Source organism: Phaethon aethereus (assembly GCF_964289735.1).
Source record: "Phaethon aethereus genome assembly, chromosome: 1".
NCBI lineage: Eukaryota > Metazoa > Chordata > Aves > Phaethontiformes > Phaethontidae > Phaethon > Phaethon aethereus.
The window spans coordinates 111316894-111340081 of record NC_138575.1 but is presented as its reverse complement, the minus strand read 5'-3'; the positions used below and the strand labels follow the sequence as shown (position 1 = coordinate 111340081).

General features: G+C 43.0%; 1 protein-coding gene across 2 annotated transcripts in view; it reads right to left on the bottom strand.

The window, feature by feature from the left end:
• CHODL (chondrolectin) overlaps positions 1-21362 on the bottom strand; it is a gene marked incomplete at both ends in the record, with an annotated part of 32795 nt that extends 11433 nt beyond the window's left edge. For both annotated transcript variants that reach the window (XM_082014075.1, XM_082014076.1), the window contains one exon: positions 21269-21362. In XM_082014075.1, the coding sequence (XP_081870201.1) occupies positions 21269-21362 (94 nt within the window). The remainder of the gene's footprint in view (positions 1-21268) is intronic.
• Between the last annotated feature and the right edge of the window lie 1826 nt (positions 21363-23188).

Sequence of the window (23188 nt, the reverse complement as noted above, 5' to 3'; positions counted from 1 at the left end):
TAAAGCCAGTATCTATTTGGAGGGTATTTTCTTAACTATTTCATACTAATGGACGAACTCCAGTTTTATTTTGTAATCAAAGCTATTTGATCAGAAAAAAAAAAAATCTAAAATTCTCAATTTTAGTTGCAAGAAGAAGCTAGCAGTTTCTTGACTGATTCTGCTGTCTAACCTTGAGAGGCTGTATTCGCAAGGACCTCATAGATACTCTTTGCTATAATGGGTCTAAGTAGAACCTGAAAGGGTGTGTGGAAGGAGAGTGTCTGCCCCTTTAAGGGTATCTGGTCAATGACTTTTGCAGTGCAAAAAGGAATAATGAGAAAAGGAACAAAATACACAGACAGAAACCTGACAGGAAAACAGAATGGAGAAAAACAAAGAAAAGCACCCTAGTCAGACACACGAATTGGTGGGCTATCAAGAAACTGCAGGCAAACAGAATTTTGCAACTTGATAAGGATGTTGGGGCTTTGATGGGCCTACACAATCTGATGAAGGACCATGCAGGGTTGGGGATTAGGAAGGAACAAACGGGGAACAGAGAGAAAGGGGTACAAAAGGGGGTGATCACGTGTAAAGCTGGGGATGCGTGTGTCTGGATGCGTGCCTTCCCTAGTGACCTTCCATCTCTTCCAGCTGACGAGGAGAAAGGGACTTGGCTGTCTGTGTTGACGTGGGTCCTGCACATGGGTGCTATTGATGGCAGCGCCTTGTCTGTGGCAATCTGTGTGACGGCTGTGTCGATGTCCTGCCTGTGTGGCACTGGGATACCTGCTCAGCTCTGCTGCTGGACGAACCAGCAAAGGGGAAAGCAGCAGCCGCATCCCTCAGCTCAGAAAGGCCCCGGGTACCAGGGTGAGCACCAGCATCCAGGCAGGTGAGAGTCCTGGGACTGGTGGTGCTACAGGAGGCAGCCACACTCTTAACAACCCATAACACAGCCAACAGAAACTCCAGATATTAGCAAATATCACAATATTACCCAGATACCACAAAGAAGCCCTGTGATGCTTTCAGAAAGCACTAGATCTACTGCATTTACACCAGTTTTTCCTTGCCCTTCAAAGTTATGTCTGTGGAAAGAATCAAAAGCCAAACGATGAAATAATGTTTATTCCTTCCAGTTCTTTGGCTGAGACAGACACATGCCTGTTTCTTAAAAGAGAAAAATAATTATCATCACCTTCAACTAGTGAGATTCTCTAGAGTTTATTCAACATATACAAGATGTGGAATGAACAAACTGACTTATCAGCCACAACTAAACTCCAGTATGCTTATTTTGGGACAGGAGAAGAGTTCTATATATAAGGAAATAAGTTAACCACCTCTTAAGAATTACATTTTTTTTCAGTATGGAAATTTATCATCGGAGAAGAAAAGTAGGAGAGTTTATTTTGCTAACTAAATAAGAATTACTGATGGATGCCAAAGTAGTAAGAACTACCAGGCATTATCTAGATTATTTAGAAATCAACAAATTTTATCATTTTGCTGGAAAATTTAGCAAGGATAGTATTTTATTGTTCCATGAAAGTTTTGCATTTGAAAATCCTGTATTACTCCCACTCTTAAGCAAACCCAGATACACGACTCGTGTAAATAGCCCTTCGGCTTTACCTTTGAACAGGTTTTATCCTATTTTACTTTAAAAAGAAAGTATTGCCAATTGTGACTGGGAAACAGCAACATCATCCTATAACTTAAGCTGTACTTAAGCTTTTTAAGCCAGTGTTTTTCTATACACGAAGGATAAACATAGAAGTGAACAAAGAAGCCTAAAAGATACAATAAAGTTATTTTTTCTTGCTTTAGTGTTCCTTCAATTTTGTATTTAATGAGGAGTAGCATACTTCCCATAGCAGATTGCATAGAGCACAAGAGATGAATGAAGACTTATCTATATTTGCACAGAGCACAGTTTCAAGAATTTGCAAAGCAGCAGCAGACTGTATCAAAGCTGCGTTAATACAGGAACATAAAAACAGGTCCATCTCACAACTTTTAACTAAATCTGAAAGTAACTCTTATTTTGGGGATCTTTTTTTATTGTGGAAAGCTAAATTATAGGGGCGGTAGAGATAAACTGTGTTTAGTTTTCCAGTGTTCCCTATGATTTTTGTAATTTTTCTCAAAAAAAAAAATTTCTGAAACCTTTCCTTTATGATACTCTATTAAAGTTCATCTGGGAGAAGGACTGTCAGGAAGAGAAGCATCTTTGCAGTCTCATTCTTTCTTAGGCTTGGCAGATTTATGAAATGTCATTTGTTAATCAGTAGTTAATCTGCCAAAATAATACAGGAACAAGAATAATCTAATGTAAGAACAAGCTTGTGCCACAGATATCCGTGGAAAAAGCCAGGCTCTGAGGTCAGGAAGAGAGCACCTATTTGGACTTTCCCTGATAATGTAGTGACAACGCTGTGTGTGCCCTGATTCCTTTCCTGCCATTTCCCTTTATTCATACAGGCTATGAATGCTATCAAGGAACATAGTAAGAGCCATAGTGCTAGCTGGGCAATGGTGGTGAAGAATCAAGGGGCAGGCACTTTGTTAGAGATGCATATGAAGTAATGCGTTTCTTCATAAGGCTTCTTTGAACAAAAAGTACCCCTATTATTAAAGTAACAAAATGATAACTCCAAATGCTCAAAAGTGGGAAGTACAAGAATGAAAGCTGCATGTGAAGTCACAGCTCATTCCCTTCATCTCTAATGCTGCAATTCAAATTTTGTTCACATGATCATCACCTTTTTATTTTCCCCAGGTGCTCTGTCTCATTGACAGGATAGAATGCAGAGTGAAGGAGGAGCTGATCAACATTTTGATCCTCACCGCTGCGTGAGTGACAATGGATTATTTCCAGAGTACACATCAGTACATAACAGTGCAAACATCCAAAGGCTAGTACTGAATTATATAGAACACGAATCATTTACAAGGAAAAGGGACTACACCTCTCCCTGTACCTAAAGATTGGATTCAAAGCATTAATTCAAGATGTATACGCAAATTTATGGAGGGTCCTATGTCCATTGTCCTGTTCTTTTTATTTCCTAGGCAACTGTTAGAAATAAGCTCTTTCACGATTCCTTTCATTCTGTGCACATACTCCTCTTTGACACCATGTAGTAAGTTATGAGCAAATTTAGATATCAAAATATCCTTGTCACTATTTCAGTCATTCGGGAACGTTCAATCCACTGAGATGAGTGGGCTGGCCACTACCATCTCCGATCCCAATTCCTGTGCTGCACCTCCCTTTCATGGGAAAATAGCTAGCTTTCCATCCATAACACATGCATCCACTCCCCTTCCTCCTGGGCCTCTCAGGTGGCTGAAGTGCCCCCCCTCACTCTCTGTTCTCATGCACAGCCTCTGTTCTTCTGTGACTCCCACAAAACCTGAATCAAATGACCTCTCCAAGAGGAAAAATGGGTCCTTGCTGGCTAACTGACCAAGCTTCTTCAGGGTACTGACCTCCCAGTCAGCTGCTGCAGGGAGACTCACATTGTCAAATGGCATGTGCTGTTTTTTGGGCTGCTATAAGGCTCAGGCCAGCTGACCGTAAGTTGTGCTGTACACTGGTCCGATACAGAGGTTGCATCAGTGTCAAGGCTCAGCTCCATCACCCACACCAAGCTGAGGAAACCAGGTGAGACTACAGAGCAGGGAGGAGAAGGATTGGGACTTGTGATGCACAACGGCAGCAGAGCTGCTTGATAGGTGCCACTGCAGCCCCTAATACATGCCCAGTAACAGGCTGCCACTGTCGTGCACTCGGAGCAGGAAGCCCTCTTGGAGCCATGCAGAATACAGATGTGAAGGCCCAGTCTGCACCCAAGAATTTATCTGAAAGGGTTAGTGAGTTAAAATCTTTAAACTTTGTGTCAAGATTTCTTTTTTCTTCCTCTAAACTGATCTGAATCATTTCTGAAGATACCATTGTTATTGCAGATGTTTCTGCAGGGTTAAATACCTCTAAAATCAAGTATTATAAAGTGAAAAAATTGCACAAGTGAAAATATTTGTGCAACCCAACTCCTGAATTACTTCTTTCATTTGTTGCTCCCTACACCATGTGGCAAAAGAAATAATTTCCTCTTTACAAGCTGATCATTTGTGCGAGAATACACTCTACAAAACAACAGAGAAAACAGCAAGAAACCAAGAAACATTTGGCATTAAGAACCATCCAGTGTGAATGAAGCATGTGATGCAGAGTAGTAAGCTTTCTGGAAGAAGCTGTGAAATTTTTTTGGTCTTGTTAATTTAGTCCCTGTGTTTAGGCAATGACCTACTCTGAATCGTTTCTTTCTTCTTTTGAAGGGGACTTTAATCTGCTGCAGCGGAGCTAGTTCAATGTGTTAATGGAAATCTGCAGTTGTGCCTTAATAGCTGGCAAATCAGTTGACATTTTAGTGCTGCTCTTAGAGCACACTGAGATGTCAGGTTTTCAAGCTTAATTTTTCACAGCTTTCTCTCACTACTAGTTTCTAAAATACAAAGCATAAATAGTTTACCAGTGAAAAATGACAGAATGGACCACATTGTATAGCAGACAAGATAAGTATGGAAACATCAACTATGGGCTGTTTTACCTTCTTCTAACATCTTTGCAGCAGACAAGACCCCACTGTTAATTCTAAAGCAACATTTGCTATTTCAACTGTATAAACTGAATTTCAATTTTTCTGTCACAATTGACTAGAAACTAGATTTGTAAGCAAGACTATTGGAGTGAATCAGGATAAGATACTATGCAATGCGAATAAATATAGTTGTTAGGCTTTTACAACCTTTCCACAAAATCTGCCCTATGCTGCTTGACAGATGAAAGAAAACATGAAAGAAAAAAAAAAGATGTTTCATCACAGAGTATCTAGAAAGGAAAGAAGAAAAGCATGTTATTGTCCTCCCTTCAGCATGAGACCAAAGATCAATCTTCACTGGCAGTGTCTCTTCCCACACCTCTTGAGGGGAAGGACTGCAAGACAGGGACTGGAGGAGCAAAGTCCCTCTCACTGTAAGAGAAGATGAGGTTCGAGACCACCTGAGGAAACTAAACACACATAAGTCTATGGGACCTGACAAGATGCATCCCAGAGTCCTGAGGGAATTGGCTGATGTAGTTGCCAAGCCACTCTCCATGATATCGGAAGAGTCACAGCAGTCAGGTCAAGTCCCTGGAGCATGGAAAAAGGGAAACATTGCACTCATTTTAAAAAAAGGTAGAAAGAAGGACCCTGGGAACTACCAACCTGTCAGCCTCATCTCTGTGCCTCGGAAGGTCATGGAACAGATCCTCCTAGAAGTTATGCTAAGGCACATGGAGGACAGGGAGGTGATTCAAGACAGCCAGCATGGCTTCACCAAGGGCAAGTGCTGCCTGACCAACCTAGTGGCTGTCTATGATGGAGTGACTACTCCATCATAGAAGTGGACAAGGGAAGAGCTATGGATGTCATCTATCTGGACTTCTGTAAGGCCTTTGACATGGTCCCTCACAGCATCCTTCTCTCTAAATTTGAGATACCGATTTGATGGGTGGACTGTTCGGTGGAAGAGTAATTGGTTGGATGGTCGCACCTAGAGGATAGTGGTCAACAGCTCAATGTCCAAATGAAGATCGGTGATAAGCGGTGTCCCTCAGGGGTCTGTGTTGGGGTTCTGGGTATGCATCCAAAGCAGCATGGCCAGCAGGTCGAGGGAGGTGATTCTGCCCCTCTACTCCACTCTGGTGAGACTCTACCTGGAGTCCTGCATCCAGCTCTGGAGCCCTAAGCATAGGAAAGACCTGTTGTAGTGGATCCAGAGGAGGGCCACAAAAATAATCAGAGAGATGGAACACCTCTCCTATGAAGAAAGGAGAGTTGGGGTTGTTCAGCCTGGAGAAGAGAAGGCTCTGGGGAGACCTTATTGCAGCCTTTCAGTACTTAAAGGGGGCCTATAAGAAAGATGGGGACAGGCTTTTCAGCAGGGCCTGTTGTGATAGGTCAAGGGGTAACAGTTTTAAACTAAAAGAGGGCAGATTCAGACTAGATAGAAGGAAGAAAATTTTCACAATGAAGGTGGTGAAACACTGGAACAGGTTGCCCAGAGAGGTAGTAGATGACATATCTGGAAACATTCAAGGTCAGGTTGGATGGAGCTCTGAGCAAGCTGATCTAGTTGCAGATGTCCCTGGTCACTGTAGGGGGGTGGAGTAGATGACCTTTAAAGGTCCCTTCCATGACAAACTATTCTATGATTCTGTGATCTATCTAGTTAATAAGATCTAAGAACTCATTCTTACTGTTTTCCCTTTCAAATGGTCAGATCAGTTAAGGTTTTAATCAACCCTATCTGACTATCTGCAGATGTGAAGGTGGAGTGCTGATATCCTTCCTTTTATGGAGTGTATCAGCTCCTTAATCCTTGACCCACCTTCCCTCACCCAAGTAGAACTGCCCAGATCCTGGTCAGAAGTAGGCATAGAAAAAGGCAAAACATGCACTTGGCTTGGTGTCATGAACCCACACCTTACTTTTTCATCAACACTTGATTTCTTGCCTGTTGAGGGAAGAATGCTCTGTTGAAGCAACAACTAACTGGCAGACAACGACTGTTCTTTTCTTTTTCCCCAGTTGCAAAACCGCAAGAGTAGGTCTCCAGGTTTGCTCCTTCTATCTCTCCTGCATACACCAGCCATACAACATAGCTCTGGACCTGTTCCCTCAGCGTTAGCAGCTCTAGTTGCCTACTGCAGAGAAACTGAACTGGCCAAAATGCTCTTATTCTCACTGTGTGTCACCATCTTGTTAGCTGAAGAAAGCAAGTGTGCAGTAGTTGCTCTAAGAAGTGCTAGCTACCATTTCCATCCATATGGATCAGTTTTCATGCTTGGGTGTCACACAGCAGCTCCATAATAGAATGTTTTGATATTAACATTAAAACAAAGATAGCTTTTAGTTGAAATACTTGATACTTAGTTAAAACATTTCTGCAGATAATTCTGCAGGGGAAGAAAGTCTCCATCAAGAAAAGGAGAAACAAGCAAATTCTCAGTTGGTATTTCAATCAATTATTGTATCCATTATGTTTTAATAATAATGCTTCATTAAACTGAAATAATAGGTTCCTTTAGGTCTGTCATGACAGAAGTTATAGCAAAATGTCATTTAGAAGCAAAATTACTGATAAAGTATGCAGCTCAAAGACTCATCTCCCTAAGAGGATCAGGCTCAGTCCTAACTACACCTCTGTGGGCCATGAGGGGCACAAAGATTATCCTGAGTAACAAACATGACTTAGCTGGAGGTTTTGAAGATGTCAGGTAGAAAATAAGCTCCCTGCTAGTAAATCCCATCCCACTTCCTCTTGAACCTCATAAACTAACCTACAGTCCAGAGTCCACTACCATTAGCATCCACCCAGATTAGTGGGAAACAGCAGCTGCATGTGCATAGCATATGTGAGAAAAGAACAAAGCCTGTTGTAGAAAAGTCCCTGTCTTGTTTTCATCCAGGATAGAGTTAATTTTCTTTATAGAAGCTAGTGTGAGGCTGTGTTTTGGATTTGGGATGAGAAAATATTGATTATGTGCTGATGTTTTCAGCTGTTGCTAAGTAGTCAAGGACAGTCCAGCTTCTCATGCTGGCCTGCTAGCAAGAAGGCTGGGGGTACACAGGAAGCTGGGAGGGGACACAGCCAGGACAGCTGACCCAGCCCAGCCAAAGGGATATTCCCTACCATATAACATCATGCCCCGTACATAAAGCTGGGTCATAGAAGAATGAAGGGATGGAGGGACGTTCAGAGTGATGGTATCTGTCTTCCCAAGAAACCATCATGTGTGATGGAGCCCTGGAGCTTCCCTGGAGAGGGCTGAACACCTGCCTGCCCGTGGGGAGTAGTGAACAAATTGCTTTGCTTGCTTGTGGCTTTTGCGTTACCTATTAAACCATCTTTACTTCAACCCATGAGTTGTCTCACTTTTACCCTCCCCCATCCTGCCACGGGTGGACTGAGCAAGTGGCTGTGTGGTGCTTAGTTGCTGGCTGGGACCATGACAGTCCCTTAAGTTCTCATACTGGGACTTTTTTCTTCCTAAGATAATGGATTCAGCAGAAAACACACAGGAGCATTTGGTACAATGGAATGTGAAATATTTAACACTAACCAGAGTCCCAAAGATCAGCATAAGGCTGATGGAAGCCTCTGAAAATAAAGTAACAAAATTAAGACACAAGGATTTAAGTGAACGGGATCATGAAATAATAGCAAGACAGAAATCTACATAAATTAACCAAAATATTCCACTCGTTAGATAGTATTTCTTTGCTTGTGTTCTGAAGACCAGTCTTGGTCTTGAGTTTGTGTGAGCACATTGACCTCAGGGGTTGTGTAACCAGCATGCAGGACAGTGGACACAATTTGTTCTCACCCGTCCCCATATCACAGTGTGCTCCATGCAAAGTCCCAGTAATGCACTTCAGAATATGGCCAGTAAAATGCTAAAAAGGTATTAAATTTTCCTAATCACATTTTGATCCAAAGCTGATGCATCTTGTCAACTGACCTCTCTATTATGCAGTCAGATTTTGACTGGGTTCAGCTGCTGGTCATGTTTTGATATGTTACTGCTGTTGATGTTTTACTGCATCATATTTGTGTCCATCTACTGAATTTAATTTGGGGGGGGTTTGATGATTCATATTACATTTTTAAGAAAATACTACTGTGATAAGATTTCATAATTACATCCTGTCTTCATTTCTGATAAAAGCAAATTGCCATCTTCTCTCCCAAAGTTTGTAATAGTGAATACGCATCGTTCTCTACTTCAGTCAGTATTCAAATCACAGGTGTTGCTCAGCTCACGCTCCTGAACAGCTTAAGGAATTCCATGTGCTACCAAATTTGCCATTCAAATACAAACTGCTATACAGACCATATGCCAGCCTGTGTCTGTATTAATATCTTCACGGATAACTCTTCCATACCTTAATAGGTACTTTTTCCTCCCACCCTCCTAATAACCAAGTCTGCAGAGAAAAGAGACATTCATTATTGATTTATACTTTTTCTGGATTAGGGGTTATGCATAACTGTCATAATACAGTTTCTTTAAAGTGATTTTTTCTTTTGTGAAAAACTTCGAAAGGCTCCAAGTCCCTTTTAAGGGATTATATAAAATAACTGAGGGCCACATTTGCCTATTAAGTAGCTGTACTTCAGGCAGATATGTGTACAGGCAGACAGTTTGTATACATCATATCATGTACTCATTAGCATGTAGACAATGTCTATGGTGGCTTAGTAGAGGCTGGACCCAGCCCTTTTCAAGCAAGACTCATCTATTAGCCAGACTACTTGAAATATTTGTCATAATGCAGTCACTTTCTTGCTAAATTCTTAGACATTACAGAATCACAGAATCATTAAGTTCAGAAAAGACCTTTAAGATCTCCAAGATCAACTGTCAACTCAACACCACTATGCCCGCTAAATCATGTCCTGAAGTGCAACATCAACATGTTTTTTTGAACACTTCCAGTGGTGGTAACTCCACCACCTCCCTGGGCAGCCTGGTCCAACACTTGACCACTCTCTCAGTAAAGATTTTTTTCCTAAAATCTAATCTAAACCTTCCCTGGCATAACTTGAAGCCATTTCCTCTCATCCTATCGCTAGTTACTTGAGAGAAGAGACCAACACCCACCTCACCACAGCCTCCTTTCAGGTAGTTGTAGAGAGCGATAAGGTCTCCCCTCAGCCTCCTCTTCTCCAGGCTGAACAACCCCAGTTCCCTCAGCCGCTCCCCCCAAGACTTGTGCTCCAGACTCCTCACCAGCTTCATTGCCCTTCTCTGGACACGCTGCAGCAATTCCATGCCCTTCATGTACTGAACACAGTACTCAAGGTGCAGCCTCATCAGGGCTGAGTACAGGGCCATGATCACTTCCCCTGTTCCTGCTGGCCACACTATTTCTGATACAGGCCAGGATGCTGTTGGTCTTCTTGGCCACCTGGGCACTCTGTTGGCTAATGTACAGATGGCTGTCAACCAGCACACTCAGGTCCTTTTCCAACAGGAAGCTTTCCAGACACTCCTGCCCAAGCCTGTAGTGTGGCACGGGGTTCTTATGATCCAAGTGCAGGAACCCAGCACTTGGCCTTATTAAATCTCCTACAATTGACCTCAGTCCATCGATCCAGCCTGTCCAGATCCCTCTGCAGAGCCCTCCTACCCTCCAGCAGACCAACGCTCCCACCCAACTTGGTGTCATCTGCAAACTTTCTGAGGGAGCACTCAATCCCCTCATCCAGGTCATCATTAAAGATATTGAACAAGACCAGCCCCAAAACTGAGCCCTGGGGAACACCACTTGTGACCAGATGCCAACTGGATTTAACGCCATTCACCACAATTCTCTGGGCTTGGCCATCCAGCCAGTTCCTTACCCAGTGAAGAGTGCACCTGTCTAAGCCATGAGCTGCCAGTTTCTCCAGGAGAATGCTGTGGGAAGACAGTGTCAAAGGCTTTACTGAAGTCGAGGTAGACAACATCCACAGCCTTTCCCTCATGACTAGGTGGGTCATCTGGTCATAGAAGGAGATCAGGTTGGTCAAGCAGGACCTGCCTTTCATGGACATGTGCTGGCTGGGCCTGATCCCTTGGTTGTCCTGCACATGCCCTGTGAGCATCCTCAAGACGAACCTCTCCATAATCTTCCCTAGTACTGAGGTCAGGCTGACAGGCCTGTAGTTCCCCGGATCCTCTTTCTGGCCTTTCTTGTAGATGGGTGTCACATTGGCAAGCCTCCAGTCATCTGGGACCTCCCCTATCATCCAGGACTGCTGAGAAATGATGGAGAGTGGCTTGGCAAGCTCCTCCACTAGCTCCTTCAGTACTCTTGGATGGATCCCATTAGGCTCCACAGACTTGTGAGTGTCCGGGTGGTGTAGAAGGTCATTAACTGCTTCCTCCTGGATTATGGGGAGTTTATTGTGCTCTCCATCCCTGTCTTCCAGCTCAGGGAACTGAATACCTGGAGGATACCTGGTCTGGCTACTAAAGACTAAGGCAAAGAAGGCATTAAGTACCTCAGCCTTTTACTCATCCTTTGTGACAATGTTCCCTGCCATACCCAGTAAGGCATGGAGATTCTCCTTGGCTCTCTTTTTGTTGTTAATTTGTTTGTAGAAAACATTTTTTGTTATCCCTTACGACCATGGCCAGACTGAGATCTAGCTGGGCTTTTGCCTTTCTAATTTTCTCTCTGCATGACCTAACAAGATACTTGTACTATTCTTGAGTTGCCTGTCCCTTCTTCCAAAGGTGATAAACTCACTTTTTTTCTCCTGAGTCACAGAAAAAGCTCCCTGTTCAGCCAGGCCAGTCGTCTTCCCCACCAGCTCATCTTGTGGCACATGGGGACAGCCTGCTCCTGTGCCTTTAAGATTTCCTTCTTAAAGAATGTCCATCCTTCCTGGACCCCTCTGCTCTTCAGGACTGTCTCTGAAGGGACTCTCTCAACCAGTGACCGGAATAGGCCAAAGTCTGCCCTCTGGATGTCCACAGTAGTGGTTTTGCTGACCCCACTCCTTACTTCACCAAGAATTCATAATTCTATCATTTCATGGTCACTAAGCCCAAGATGGCCTCCAAGTACCACATCTTCCACCAGTCCTTCTCTATAAACAGCAGGTCAAGCAAGCCACCTCCCCTGGTAGGCTCACTTACCAGCTGTGTCAAGAAGTTATCTTCCACACACTCCAGGAACCTCCTAGACTGTTTCCTCTCTGCTATGTTATACTCCCAGCAGATGTCTGGTAAATTGAAGTCCCCCACAAAAATAAGGGCTAGCATTGGTGAGACTTCTGCCAGTCACTTGTAGAATGCTTCATCTGCCTCTTCATCCTGGTTGGGTGGTCCATGACAGACTCCCAGCAGGATATCTGCCTTGTTTGCCTTCCCCCTCATCCTTACCCATAAGCACTCAACCTTGCCATCACAACCGTTGAGCTCTGTACGATCAAAACACTCCCTAACGTACAGAGCCATCCCACCGTCTCTCCTTCCTTGCCTATCTTTTCTGAAGAGCTTATAGGTATCCATTGCAGCAGTCCAGTCATGAGAGTCATCCCACCATGTTTCTGTGATGGCGACTAAGTCCTAGCTGTGCCGCTGCACAATGGCTTCCAGCTCCTCCTGTTTGCTGCCCATGCTGCGTGCATTGGTATAGACGCACTTGAGCTGGGCTATTGATTTCACCCCCAACACCGGCACGCCACCCCTAGACTGATCTCTAGTGAGCCTGGTTTTATCCCCTTCCCCCTCCGAACCTCGTTTAAAGCCCTCTCGATGAGCCCTGCCAACTCATAAGCAAGAATCCTTTTCCCCCTTGGAGACAGTTGCACTCCATCTGCTGCCAATAGGCCCAGTGCCGTGCAAACTGCCCCATGGTCAAGAAACCCAAAATTCTGCTGATGGCACCAGCCTCTGAGCCAAATGTTAACCAGGTGTGTTTTCCTGTTGCTTTCAGTGTTCCTCCCTGCCACTGAAGAGTTTGTGAAAACACTACCTGTGCTCCCGATCCTTCAACCAGTCACCCCAGTGCTCTGAAGTCCCTTTTGATCACTTTTAGACTTCTTTGTGCAACCCCATCGCTGCCAACCTGTATGACCAACAGCCGGTAATAATCAGTTGGCCAAACCAGACCAGGGAGTTTCACCTGGTCTCTCACCCGGGCCCCAGGGAGGCAGCTGTGGGTTGGGTCTGGTCGGCATACTGGATCCTCTGTTCCATGCAGAAGGGAGTCACCTACAACAATTACCCTCTTTTTTTTTCTCTTAACAGAGGCAGTCGTAATGTGTGGGTCTGCCTGACTCACCCTAGGCAGCCCCCTGGGTGGACATTCATCTACATCCTCAGTTGCCTGGCCCTCAAGTTCCAGCACCCCATATCTGTTGCGTAAGGGCAGCTGGGACAGCGAGGGAGGCTGGGAGGGGATTTGCCTGCCACCCCAAGCATTTACATTAGCATGTAAAAATTATAGATGTATAGATAGCATGTATAAAATGATAGATAAAAGGCAAAATCTTTCCCTTCTCTCACAGGCCAGGTAAACTATCTTTAGCCATTAACCACCCCATATCTTGTGAATTAGCAAAGATCATGATAGAGGTCCTCAGACACCAGCCAAACAGATATCTCTAGGATTAATGCAGCTCTTGCAGAGAGAGAAAACAAGAGATGATGGAAGTTGTAAGCAAAAAGTACTGTATTATACCATTCATACACAGATTTAGTGCAGTTATGCAGAATACTAAGCTACACAAGAAGCATTTGTCCCAGTCCAGTGCCCGCCTTCTTTATCTTCTGTTTTGCTGTGGAAAATGATTTTCCATTTTAGCAATAAATGAACTGAGTTTTCACCTGTATATCAGCCTTTCCTAATCATGCTATTGTGTTTCCAAGCACTTGTGGGGACAAGGGGTTGACTTGGTTATTTCTGAATAACAACTATTCTCAATAGACACCATAATAGCTACACTTTCACAAAACCAAACAATCAGAAAGGAACAAGTCTGTTGTAAAGGAGCATTGGGCAGTGCTGATGTGAATATTAAAGAATATTACTTATAACTAACACCTGGACATTGCCATCTGGCTGAACACAAATACAGTTAAAATGAAATCTGATAGCTTCCCTGCATATTGCAGCAAGATAGCTGGTTAGTAACATAGGTGGTTAAAGAAATATACATATGAACACTGGTAAGTATTGATCTAAACAGATTATTTTGGGGCAGGTTTGTTAAAGCCTCTATGTGCTCACTGTTCTAGGTCTCGGGAAGATGCAAGCAAGGATTCCTTGTCCTGCAAAACATAAATAAGTTTTTCATTGTGTTGAATAAAATGCTGGGAGGATTTGTCTTCTCCAAAGCAGACTACAAGTTTGTTTGGATTTTCAAAATCAGGGATGTGGTGTTTCAGACACAGGCTTGTTCTTGATGTACTGGGAACGGGAATACCTGCCTGCATGGAAGGCTGCCATCTGCACCAAGCAGTGACAGGCTACTCACTCATTTCAAAGAAAGTAACACGTACATTTCTTCTTTCTTATACTTAGCTTCTCAGCCCTGGCACACATGGCAGGGATCTCAGGCCACTGAGATGTAAAGAAGTAGCTTGATGTCTAAATCTCATTAGAAGCTAATCAACACTTCAGCATCCATAATTACCCTTGCAGGAAAACATATGATTACAATTATGTAAATCAATACAGGGTAAGTGTCTTCAACTGGAAAGTAAATATCCATTTTTATGAAACAGTTTTAGTTACTGATTTGAGTGATATGTCAGTGTCAAAAAAAAAAAAAAATCTATAAAGTATTTCCCAAGTACTTCTTTATTCCCCAGTCAAATCATTAAAGCCCTGACAGCTTTCCTTTCTTTTCAGTGAAGCATACCTGCTTTTTTGGCTCTGTTTCAGATATCTAGCACATCATAAATTTAAAGCCTGAGATCCATTTAGCTTTTCCTGTAATAACTGTTTTCCTCTCTTCTGACTATGTGAACCTTTACAGGTATATATCCCAGGGCTGATCACAGCAGACAGCCATTTTCTTCTACAAGGGGCACAACTGCACTGTCCAAGGGGTTCATGCAAAATGCCAACATAGTTGCTAAGACAACCTCCTAAAACTTGCAAGTTGCCTTCACTCTTTCCCACATTAAGAAGGAACAGAGATTGGTGTCAGAACTATATTTTTCCCCCATCTGTCTTTGAGAGGTCTAACAGCATTGTCACTGTGAGCAATGCAGACTCCTCAGCATCACCAAGCATGAAGGGGACAATGCACTTAGAAACTTAATGCTGGCACCCACAGAGGTGACAGGCTTGCATTTCAACATGGCACAGTCTGCATCTTCTCAACTGGCAATAAGAAAAAAGTCACCATGAGCATAAGACATGGGGCATAAACATTTTCTTTTGCAATATATACTGAGGACATCAGTTTCCCTAACAATGAATAATGTTAAACAAATGCAAAGCTACCCAAAGTATAACACAAAGTATAAATAACCCTATTCACTGCCACAGAGAAAAGCAAGCAGGCCAATGACAACACCCAAAGGTCAATGTAATCCATCCAAGCCTATTCAAAGTAAGAAATACAATGTGTTAGAAAGGTCTACACATCCACAAGTCTTCTCCAGGATGTGGATTATTTACTCAGGACTTAAACACTTAAGCTGTTAGCAGTGGTTTTGCTTGATTGTTTTCATTTTTCTGAAAGGTCTTATATACACACACACACTCTAACATAAAAAAGTTTTATATATCACAGCCTAAAGACGCACCAAAAGTGTTTCATTATTTCAGCAGTTTAATAAAAAAAAGCATAAATACCGACACAAACACTGACAAGACTGGCAAATTAAGTCCCTCCATCAATAGTTTTCTGTGTAGCTGTGAAGACCAGAACAGATTTCCAGACACTTTTAAGACAGACATAAGATGGCAGCTAGTAAGTTGTTGTTAGCATGTTGAGGAACAGACTTGACAAAAACTGGAGCCTGAATGACTTTAGTATAATGTATGCCAGCCTAGGAGAGTGGGGAATACTCTTATTCTCCTGTCCCAGACCAGCAGACATTTTCACACATACCTAATCTTATATACATCAGTAGATTCCCTCAGCAGGATTTCTCATAGGCAGAAATTTAAGCACTTCTGCTGATTGCTCATTTCTTATTTTTGTCTCTAGAAGGAAGTAGTTCATAAATCTTCAGTCGTTAAAATATACTCTTCATCAATCATTATCCAGAGCAAGCATCATCCATGCTCTTATTCTTTTTCAGTGAAATTTGAATGCCTTTTTCCAAGCAAGTGTATTTTCATGGATTTGTTACAAAGATACCTGTATTTGCCACAGATGTAAGTAAAATTTGTATATATATGGATGTGAAATTATATTAATTTCCTTGGTTTATGGACTTGAATTTTCTTAGGGTGGAACACATAATCATCTTGGTACAAGAGTGCTGATAGAGTGCAATAGAGTGCCCATCTTTTTGCAGTAGTTCCACAACTAAAAGAGGAAGCAACAGGCAAGTTCTTGCTCCTTCACCTTCTACAAAAAAAAGTGGGAAAAGCCAATCCACATGGTGACAGTTTACTTGAGGCAAAAATAGAAAGGACCTTTTTGGGGGAGGAGAAATAAGAGTATTTTCCTCTTAGGGTAAATTATCCTTTATAATAAGTCAAATGGAGGTAAAACATACTTGGTTGATTCACATCATATGTATACAACTCTGCATGGGAAGAAACTGTGAGAAATATAGAGCAGTACTCATCTCACAAATCTTTAGCCATTCACAATGTATCTGTCCATATCTGAGCTAGCTCACTGAGCTAGCTCACTGACCTCAGTGCGTAGACAACTAAAAAAAAAAACAGATAGATATGTTTAGGGTATACCTGCAGCATTTTCTTTATCTATGTTAAAATGAAATTAATCCCACTCTAAAAATACTGATTTATTTTTTTCCTTCCCTGCTTATAAAGTGAGCCTAGAGTGATTAGCTGTTTATTGCAGCTACATTTAGATTTAGTTAGAGCCATGCCAACTGTTTAGCTAGGACTCGGTATTTTTAAGATTGCTTGGAAACAAAGGTCCTACTGTCTGTCAGTGGTGGGAGTGGGGACTGCTTCAGCAACAGAGTAAAATAATTTCCTCCTAGTGAGAGGTATGAGTATGGGATTACAGTGTAGAAATTACCATCAAGTCACTTCATCTTACTTATTTCACATTAGTACTATACATTCTTGTCTGATCCATTCTTGTCTGATCTATGAGAGGTTTACAAAGAGAAAGTCATTATGAGAATTAGTTTCAAAAACATAGTGCTGTGTAGAACACTTTATGAACCAAAGCATTTTTTTCCTGCAAACATCTTCTAAACAAGAGCTTTGATCTACACAGCATCAGACCTGAACTACAGAGAAGTAAAGCCAAGGTACAGAACATGACTTCACCAAGGCAAGAGACTTTTTTTACACCTAGCTGCTGTACTGGGACAGCACACCAGCCTTCTCTCACTGGAAGCAAGAGACGCCATGTGAAAGACAAGCAGACTATCCATACTAGCCCACTCCTTATTTATCATAGCTCCCTCCATGACAGATGTTTTCTCTTGGGCCCATTAGCCAAGTGGGGTACTGGGGCTTGGCAATCATGAGTTTGAGAATTGCAATGCCTTCCTTGATCTTTGAAGAAGATACTGAGAAAGAGAAGTTCTATTCCTGGAAAAGTAGCATGCTCACGTGAGACAAAATGCTGGAATTTTTCATCACTCTTTCCTTAGCCGCTGGATAGAGCTGCAGTCTGTCCAACTCACGTAACTCTTCCACATGGGCAAGGTAAGATTTACAGGGTTGATAAAGGGGGATCATCTTCATATAAGAGTCTGATTTTTGAAACTGATTTAAATACTTCGGTATTTCTGCCCTGCTGTAGAAGGATTCATCCACCACCACGCATCTCCGGTTATCAAAACTATGTTCTCATCTATGAGTCATAGCCATTTACCTAATACAAAGCGTCTTTCCACAGGGTATTATGGAATTTCTTGGTTAGGAACAAGGCGTGTTTAGTAGAAACATGTATTATATCCAAGAGTCATCACCCCATTTCACTTAAAGAGCCTAAATCATTGATTTGTCCCCAAGATGACATTGCTCAGAATAGGTGCATAAGGAAAGGAATTAATAAAGGAGTCTAGGAGAGTTAAGTGCCCAACCTCCCTTGCAGTTCTCAGTCTCAGCTTCAGTGATTACAGAGACCTCTAACTGAACAAAAAGATCTTGTACCATGTGGGCATGCATGTCCATTAAAAGCTTTTCTAGTATGGAACCAAATGTTGGGCATTCACAAGAAAAATGTTGTGTTCAATACACAACTGTTGCATGTGTATCCCGTAGATAAGACTGGCAGTGTTTTTTCAAATTATACTTTCTCAAATTCTGAACTAGGTTTCATCTACGGAAAATATTCTGACAGATGAAACTCAGGTGTAATAAGCAGGCCAAGCCAATTGAACTGAATTAAATTGTGCCTTTTGAGAAAGGGTTTGTTATCTCTATTCAACTGATTGCCCAGGAAGAGGCTTCTTTAATTATCTTACTTTACAATACTTTATGACCAACTGAAATCCGGTCATAAGCTATGTGAATGAACATAGCTACATCCTTGAAGGCATCTGAAGCAAATAAGCCTGCAGTTTAGAGGCAACTTTTTCCTCATTTAGTGTTTTATATATCAAAATGCTTTTACACCAAAATAGATACATATTGCTTTAAAATACTGTATCTGTACTTAATCTGCTATTGATGCATAGCAATAGCAAAGAGAAAAATTTAAAAAGCCATAGAAGTATAAAAAGACAGAAAACAGCAGTCATTAAAGTATAACTTCTATGATTAATACATAGGCTGTTAAATGATTAGTAATAAGATTAGCTTGCATCTTTCCTGCCCAATAGATACTTAAAGTAATTGCATCTTTGCAAACTGCATTATCATCACTTCATGTTCTTCATGATGTCATGGGACAGCAAGGCAAACTCAGCAGTTTCTCCTGAGCCTGCTTGGATTTTTTTCTTTAAGGATCAATTCTCTGGCAACACTAGATATTCTAATATAGAGGCTGTGAGCACTGCTCAAGACATCCGTCTAACTACAATAAAAATTACAAAGCATTTGTATTACTTCTCTTCAACAAATTCCCAAATTAAAAATGACAAAGAAATAACACCTAAATATAAACTGTTTAATGCAAATAATCCTTTTAATTATACCCTAGGAAAATTAACATACTTGGAAAAAGAAACCAAAAACCTTTATCTAAGGAAACAGCATTTTGAAAAGGTAGACCCTTCCTTCTCTGTCCTCTTGACACTGTGATCAAAGTGGTTGCAATTTTGCAATTATTGCTAGGCCTGCTGCAAACTTACTGTCATAAATGGGAATCTTTCCACAAGGTCCAAACAGCACTTAAGTCAGCTTCAGGAACAGTTTCTATGTGAGTGATAGGAATTATACATTTAACTTATTTGGGATAAGAGCAGTAATATTGCCATTTATTCCAGATTATTATGATTGAAGCATAAATTAGCAATTTTTCAGAAACAGGTCTGTTTAAGATGTAGACTTCAGATTTTAAATGTAAGCCTGTTTAAGCCCAAACATTTGATTCTTGTATAAGACAGATAAGCTAGATGGAAGTCAGGTGGATAGCATATACTGGCCAATAATTCAATAGTATTAGTTCTTGTTTGAAAAAATGCCAACTGCTACTAGTACTAGACCTATCCATGTGCATGTGGCAGGATAGGGGTGCGGTCCTTGAGAGAAGAAAAGAAAGAATTCTGCTGCCAGTATATCAGAATATTCTGGCATAAGCATACTAAATATCTTTGGTTGTTATTATCTAGAGAATCTTCATCTAATGAATATTACACCTGTAGTACATAACCATAGTTCATATATGGACATGAACATACACAAGGTTCCTTCTGTAAGTGGCTTCAAATCCTGTCCTGTATTCCACCAGACAAGTATTAGCTCCATAATACAGTGACATGAGACTCACCACATGCTTTGAAATGCTTCAGGGAAATGCAGGGTAGAGCCCATATTCTTCCAAAACCCCAAAGCTTTGTACACATCTAGGAGCAGTTTGACTAAGCAGTATACACGTATTACAAGTTCTTTTGGAAGTTGGACCTCTACTCATTTTGCTACGTATGTTACTTAAATGCAGAAGCTTCAGCTAGAAGGTTAAGGGATTTGGTATCCTCAACCACACACAGACTCCTGCACTGGGACTAACTAGCACAAAATGCACCTCGTGAATGAGTAATCTTCACTATTCCCTAAAATAACAATATTACACAGTATTCATATAAATTGTTAACTAAGAGCTTTGCTCTGTAGTATATGGCTGTACAATTCACACAACGGAGATAAATGAAATATTTCAGAGTGCACTTCAGGCAGGCGAGCTTTTTTCAAAATGTTGGAAGATACAGCTTCACCCAAAGCCCAACAGCAGACCTCAGATCTGCACATGAACTTGCTTCAAATAAGACATCACCAAAATGGTCAGTGGCTTTACTGCATCAGCAACTAAGTTAGTTATGTGAATTCAGCAGCCAAATGTTTGCTACAAAACAAAACTACAAAAAAGTTTTCTTGGCATGTTACTGTCACAGCTTCTGAAACAATTGTATACAAATAATTTGCATTGTTCTGGAATCAGTTTGTAGGGACATGTTCTTGCCTGCATATACAGCGATTTACACACATACCTTGTTACCAAGTGCAGTCAAGTGTGTAAATCTTTGTTTCAAGACAAATGTACAGATGTCCTTGCACACTCAACACGCCTCCTAGAGCCTGTTCGCTTTAGCTTGAAGGGTTTCACCCAAAGTGCAAATAAAAATAGCCTTTTTAGTAAATTTAGCAGCTTCCAAGCATACGCACCTGTGTGCTGCAAATACACAACATGATCCTACAGCTCTTAAATTAAACCTAGGCTCAAGTGTTAGATAATTTCTGAAGTATTGCCTTCCTCTCGGTTTTGAGAGTTGTAGATATACCCTATTTATGCTGTATGCTCTTAAAAGTTTGCTTTTTCCTCCTAACTCTATGACCAACAAAGAGGAAACATTCCTGTACAGATGCAAGCAAATCTCAACGTATAGCTGCTCCTCAGCAAGACGCTGTAGCAAGTACACTCTGTCTCTTTTCCAACAAATAAAAAGATGGAATAATTACACTATGCAGGCAATCAATTAAAGATCTAACAATGCGCCTGTAGAAGGCAGGACCGCGTTGGCAGGAACGGACTTAAGGCTGCTGCAGAAGTTTGCCAGCCTAACCGTCTGCCCCCGGAGGCCCGAGCCTACAGCGGCTCCCAGCTCCGACGGGCGCGCTAGCCCCGGGCTAGCCTCACCCGGCCGGGACACGCTTACAAAAGCCAAGCCTGCAGCGGGACCTTCTGCGGAGCCGCCGGGGCAGGGCAGCGCCGGGGCAGCGCTCGGAAGTAGATTTCGCGGCTCGTCTCCAACACGCGGGTCGTTTAACCAGTGGGTTTGGCCCCAGCTCTACCCCTCCGTCGTTCCTGCTCCTGCGAGCGCTGAATTCCCACAGCAGTCCCCGCACCGACGCCGGACGCGATCTGTCCCCGCGCCGGGACCGGTAGCACTCACCGCTGAGGACGCGCCCGGCCAGCCCCCCGGGACCGCACAGCGCGGCGGCGGCCGCCAGCACGGCCGCCAGCCCCAGCCCGCCTCCGGCTCCCATGGCGGCGGTCCCGCTGCCGGCTCCCCCTCCGAGAAGCGCTCAGGGCAGGCCGATGCCCGCCGGCGGGGAAGGGGCGCCCGCCTCCCTCTCGCCCGGCTCCGCGCCGCCGCTACCTCCCCTCCGCGCCGCGGCCCTGCCTATATCTGCTCCCCCTCGCCGAGGGACGGCCCAGGCGGGCGGCCGGCACCGCCCCCCCGCCCGCAGCCCCCCGGCAGGCCCCGCCGGCGGGCCGGGGGGAGAGCCCCGAGCCCCGGGGGGTCGACTAGCCGCGCGGGGCGGGGCGCGGGGCGTGGTCCCGCCGCGCGGCAGCCCGCTTTCGGGTGGGCAGGGGACCGGGGTGCGACGAGCCGCCCGCCCCTCTTGGCCGGCGGCCGTGGGTCTGCGCAGAGAACGAGTGGCAAAGGCGTCGCTGCCGCCGCGGCTGCCGCGTCCCGCGCCGGGCGGGAGGCTGCCGAGCCCCGCGCTGCCGGGCGCTTCGCGGTTGGTAGTGCCTCTCTTCCCGGCTGCTGAACGCCATCGAGACCCCGGTCCCTGCGGATTTCGTACCTGTTAGAGGCTCTGTAGACCTTCCTGGTCTGTCTTTTCCCTAGCAAGAACAGAAATGTACCATTGCCGACTTAAAAATGTATGAACGTGTGTGCGTATATACAGGTATATACTCCGGAAAGTCCCCTTTTCTCACTGCCCTAGAAGATACTGTAGTCAAATACACGCTGCTGTTGCTCTGCAAATACACTGTGGTAATTCCTTTGGACCTCTTCAAAGGACCGCTTTGAAGACTGTTCTTCAGCATCATGTTCTTAAGGGTTTTTTCTACAAATACCGTTTGTAGATTTCTTTTTTTACTTGTGTGCTTGCGAGTGCTTTGCTTTTGAATGGGATCGATCATTATAGGTAGGTTTAAAGGACAGCTTGTGTGCAAATTATTTGATGGTTTGCCAGTCAACTTCATCTTTCTCAGAACTCAGGTAGAGATCATATATATATGGCACATTGGGAAGTCATTTTCCTTCTGGATTGTTTATAGCCAAGTTTTGAAGTCAATACATCTCACATTACTATGGATTTTAAAATGCTGATGGATATCCTAGCTACCTCAACGTTACTCAGCATCAGTTTCTTACTAAAAAAACCCTTGAAGTTTATAAGTAGCGATTATTATTTCAAGCACTGCTGTGTTTTGCTACAAACTTTTTCGATTTAACATCAGAGTTATTTACCTGTTTGACTGATAGAGATTTTTTTTTCCATATGCATTTTAGGCTTCCAAGCCACTAACTAATTTTTTCTAAATCTATAGGTAAATTGAGCTGTGATCTAAAACTGGTCTTACTGAACAGTACATTCTGAAATGGAGATGTTACCTGAAATCCCCATGGCATCTGAGATTCAACCTTTTCTTCATGTGAAGCTGATGGTGTGCAGAAAGAGAAGAGGATGACCAAAAACTATAACAAATACAGTGAGAATTTTAAGATGTTTGGTAACAAAAGCCTTTCAGCTCTATATGTTCTTAACCTACTCCTGTGTTGCAAATATGAAGGAGTTCAAGCTCGTCTGAATTATTCTGGATCTCAAGTGATGTCCAGCCAAAGGAAGTGGGGAAAATTAGAAAGGTGTTACAAGTTTTCCAGAGTCTAAAGTTTCCTACTGTCTTAAGAAATTACACCCTCCAAATTGGTGGGAACCTTATGTTGAATACCAGCCATAGACACTGAAAAGGTCATCTTTCTTTTTCTTACGCCTTTGCAAAACTGTCAGCTGGCCAGTTCCTAAAGCCATGTTGAAATGAAATAGTCATAAATTCGCACAGCTAAGGAAACTCT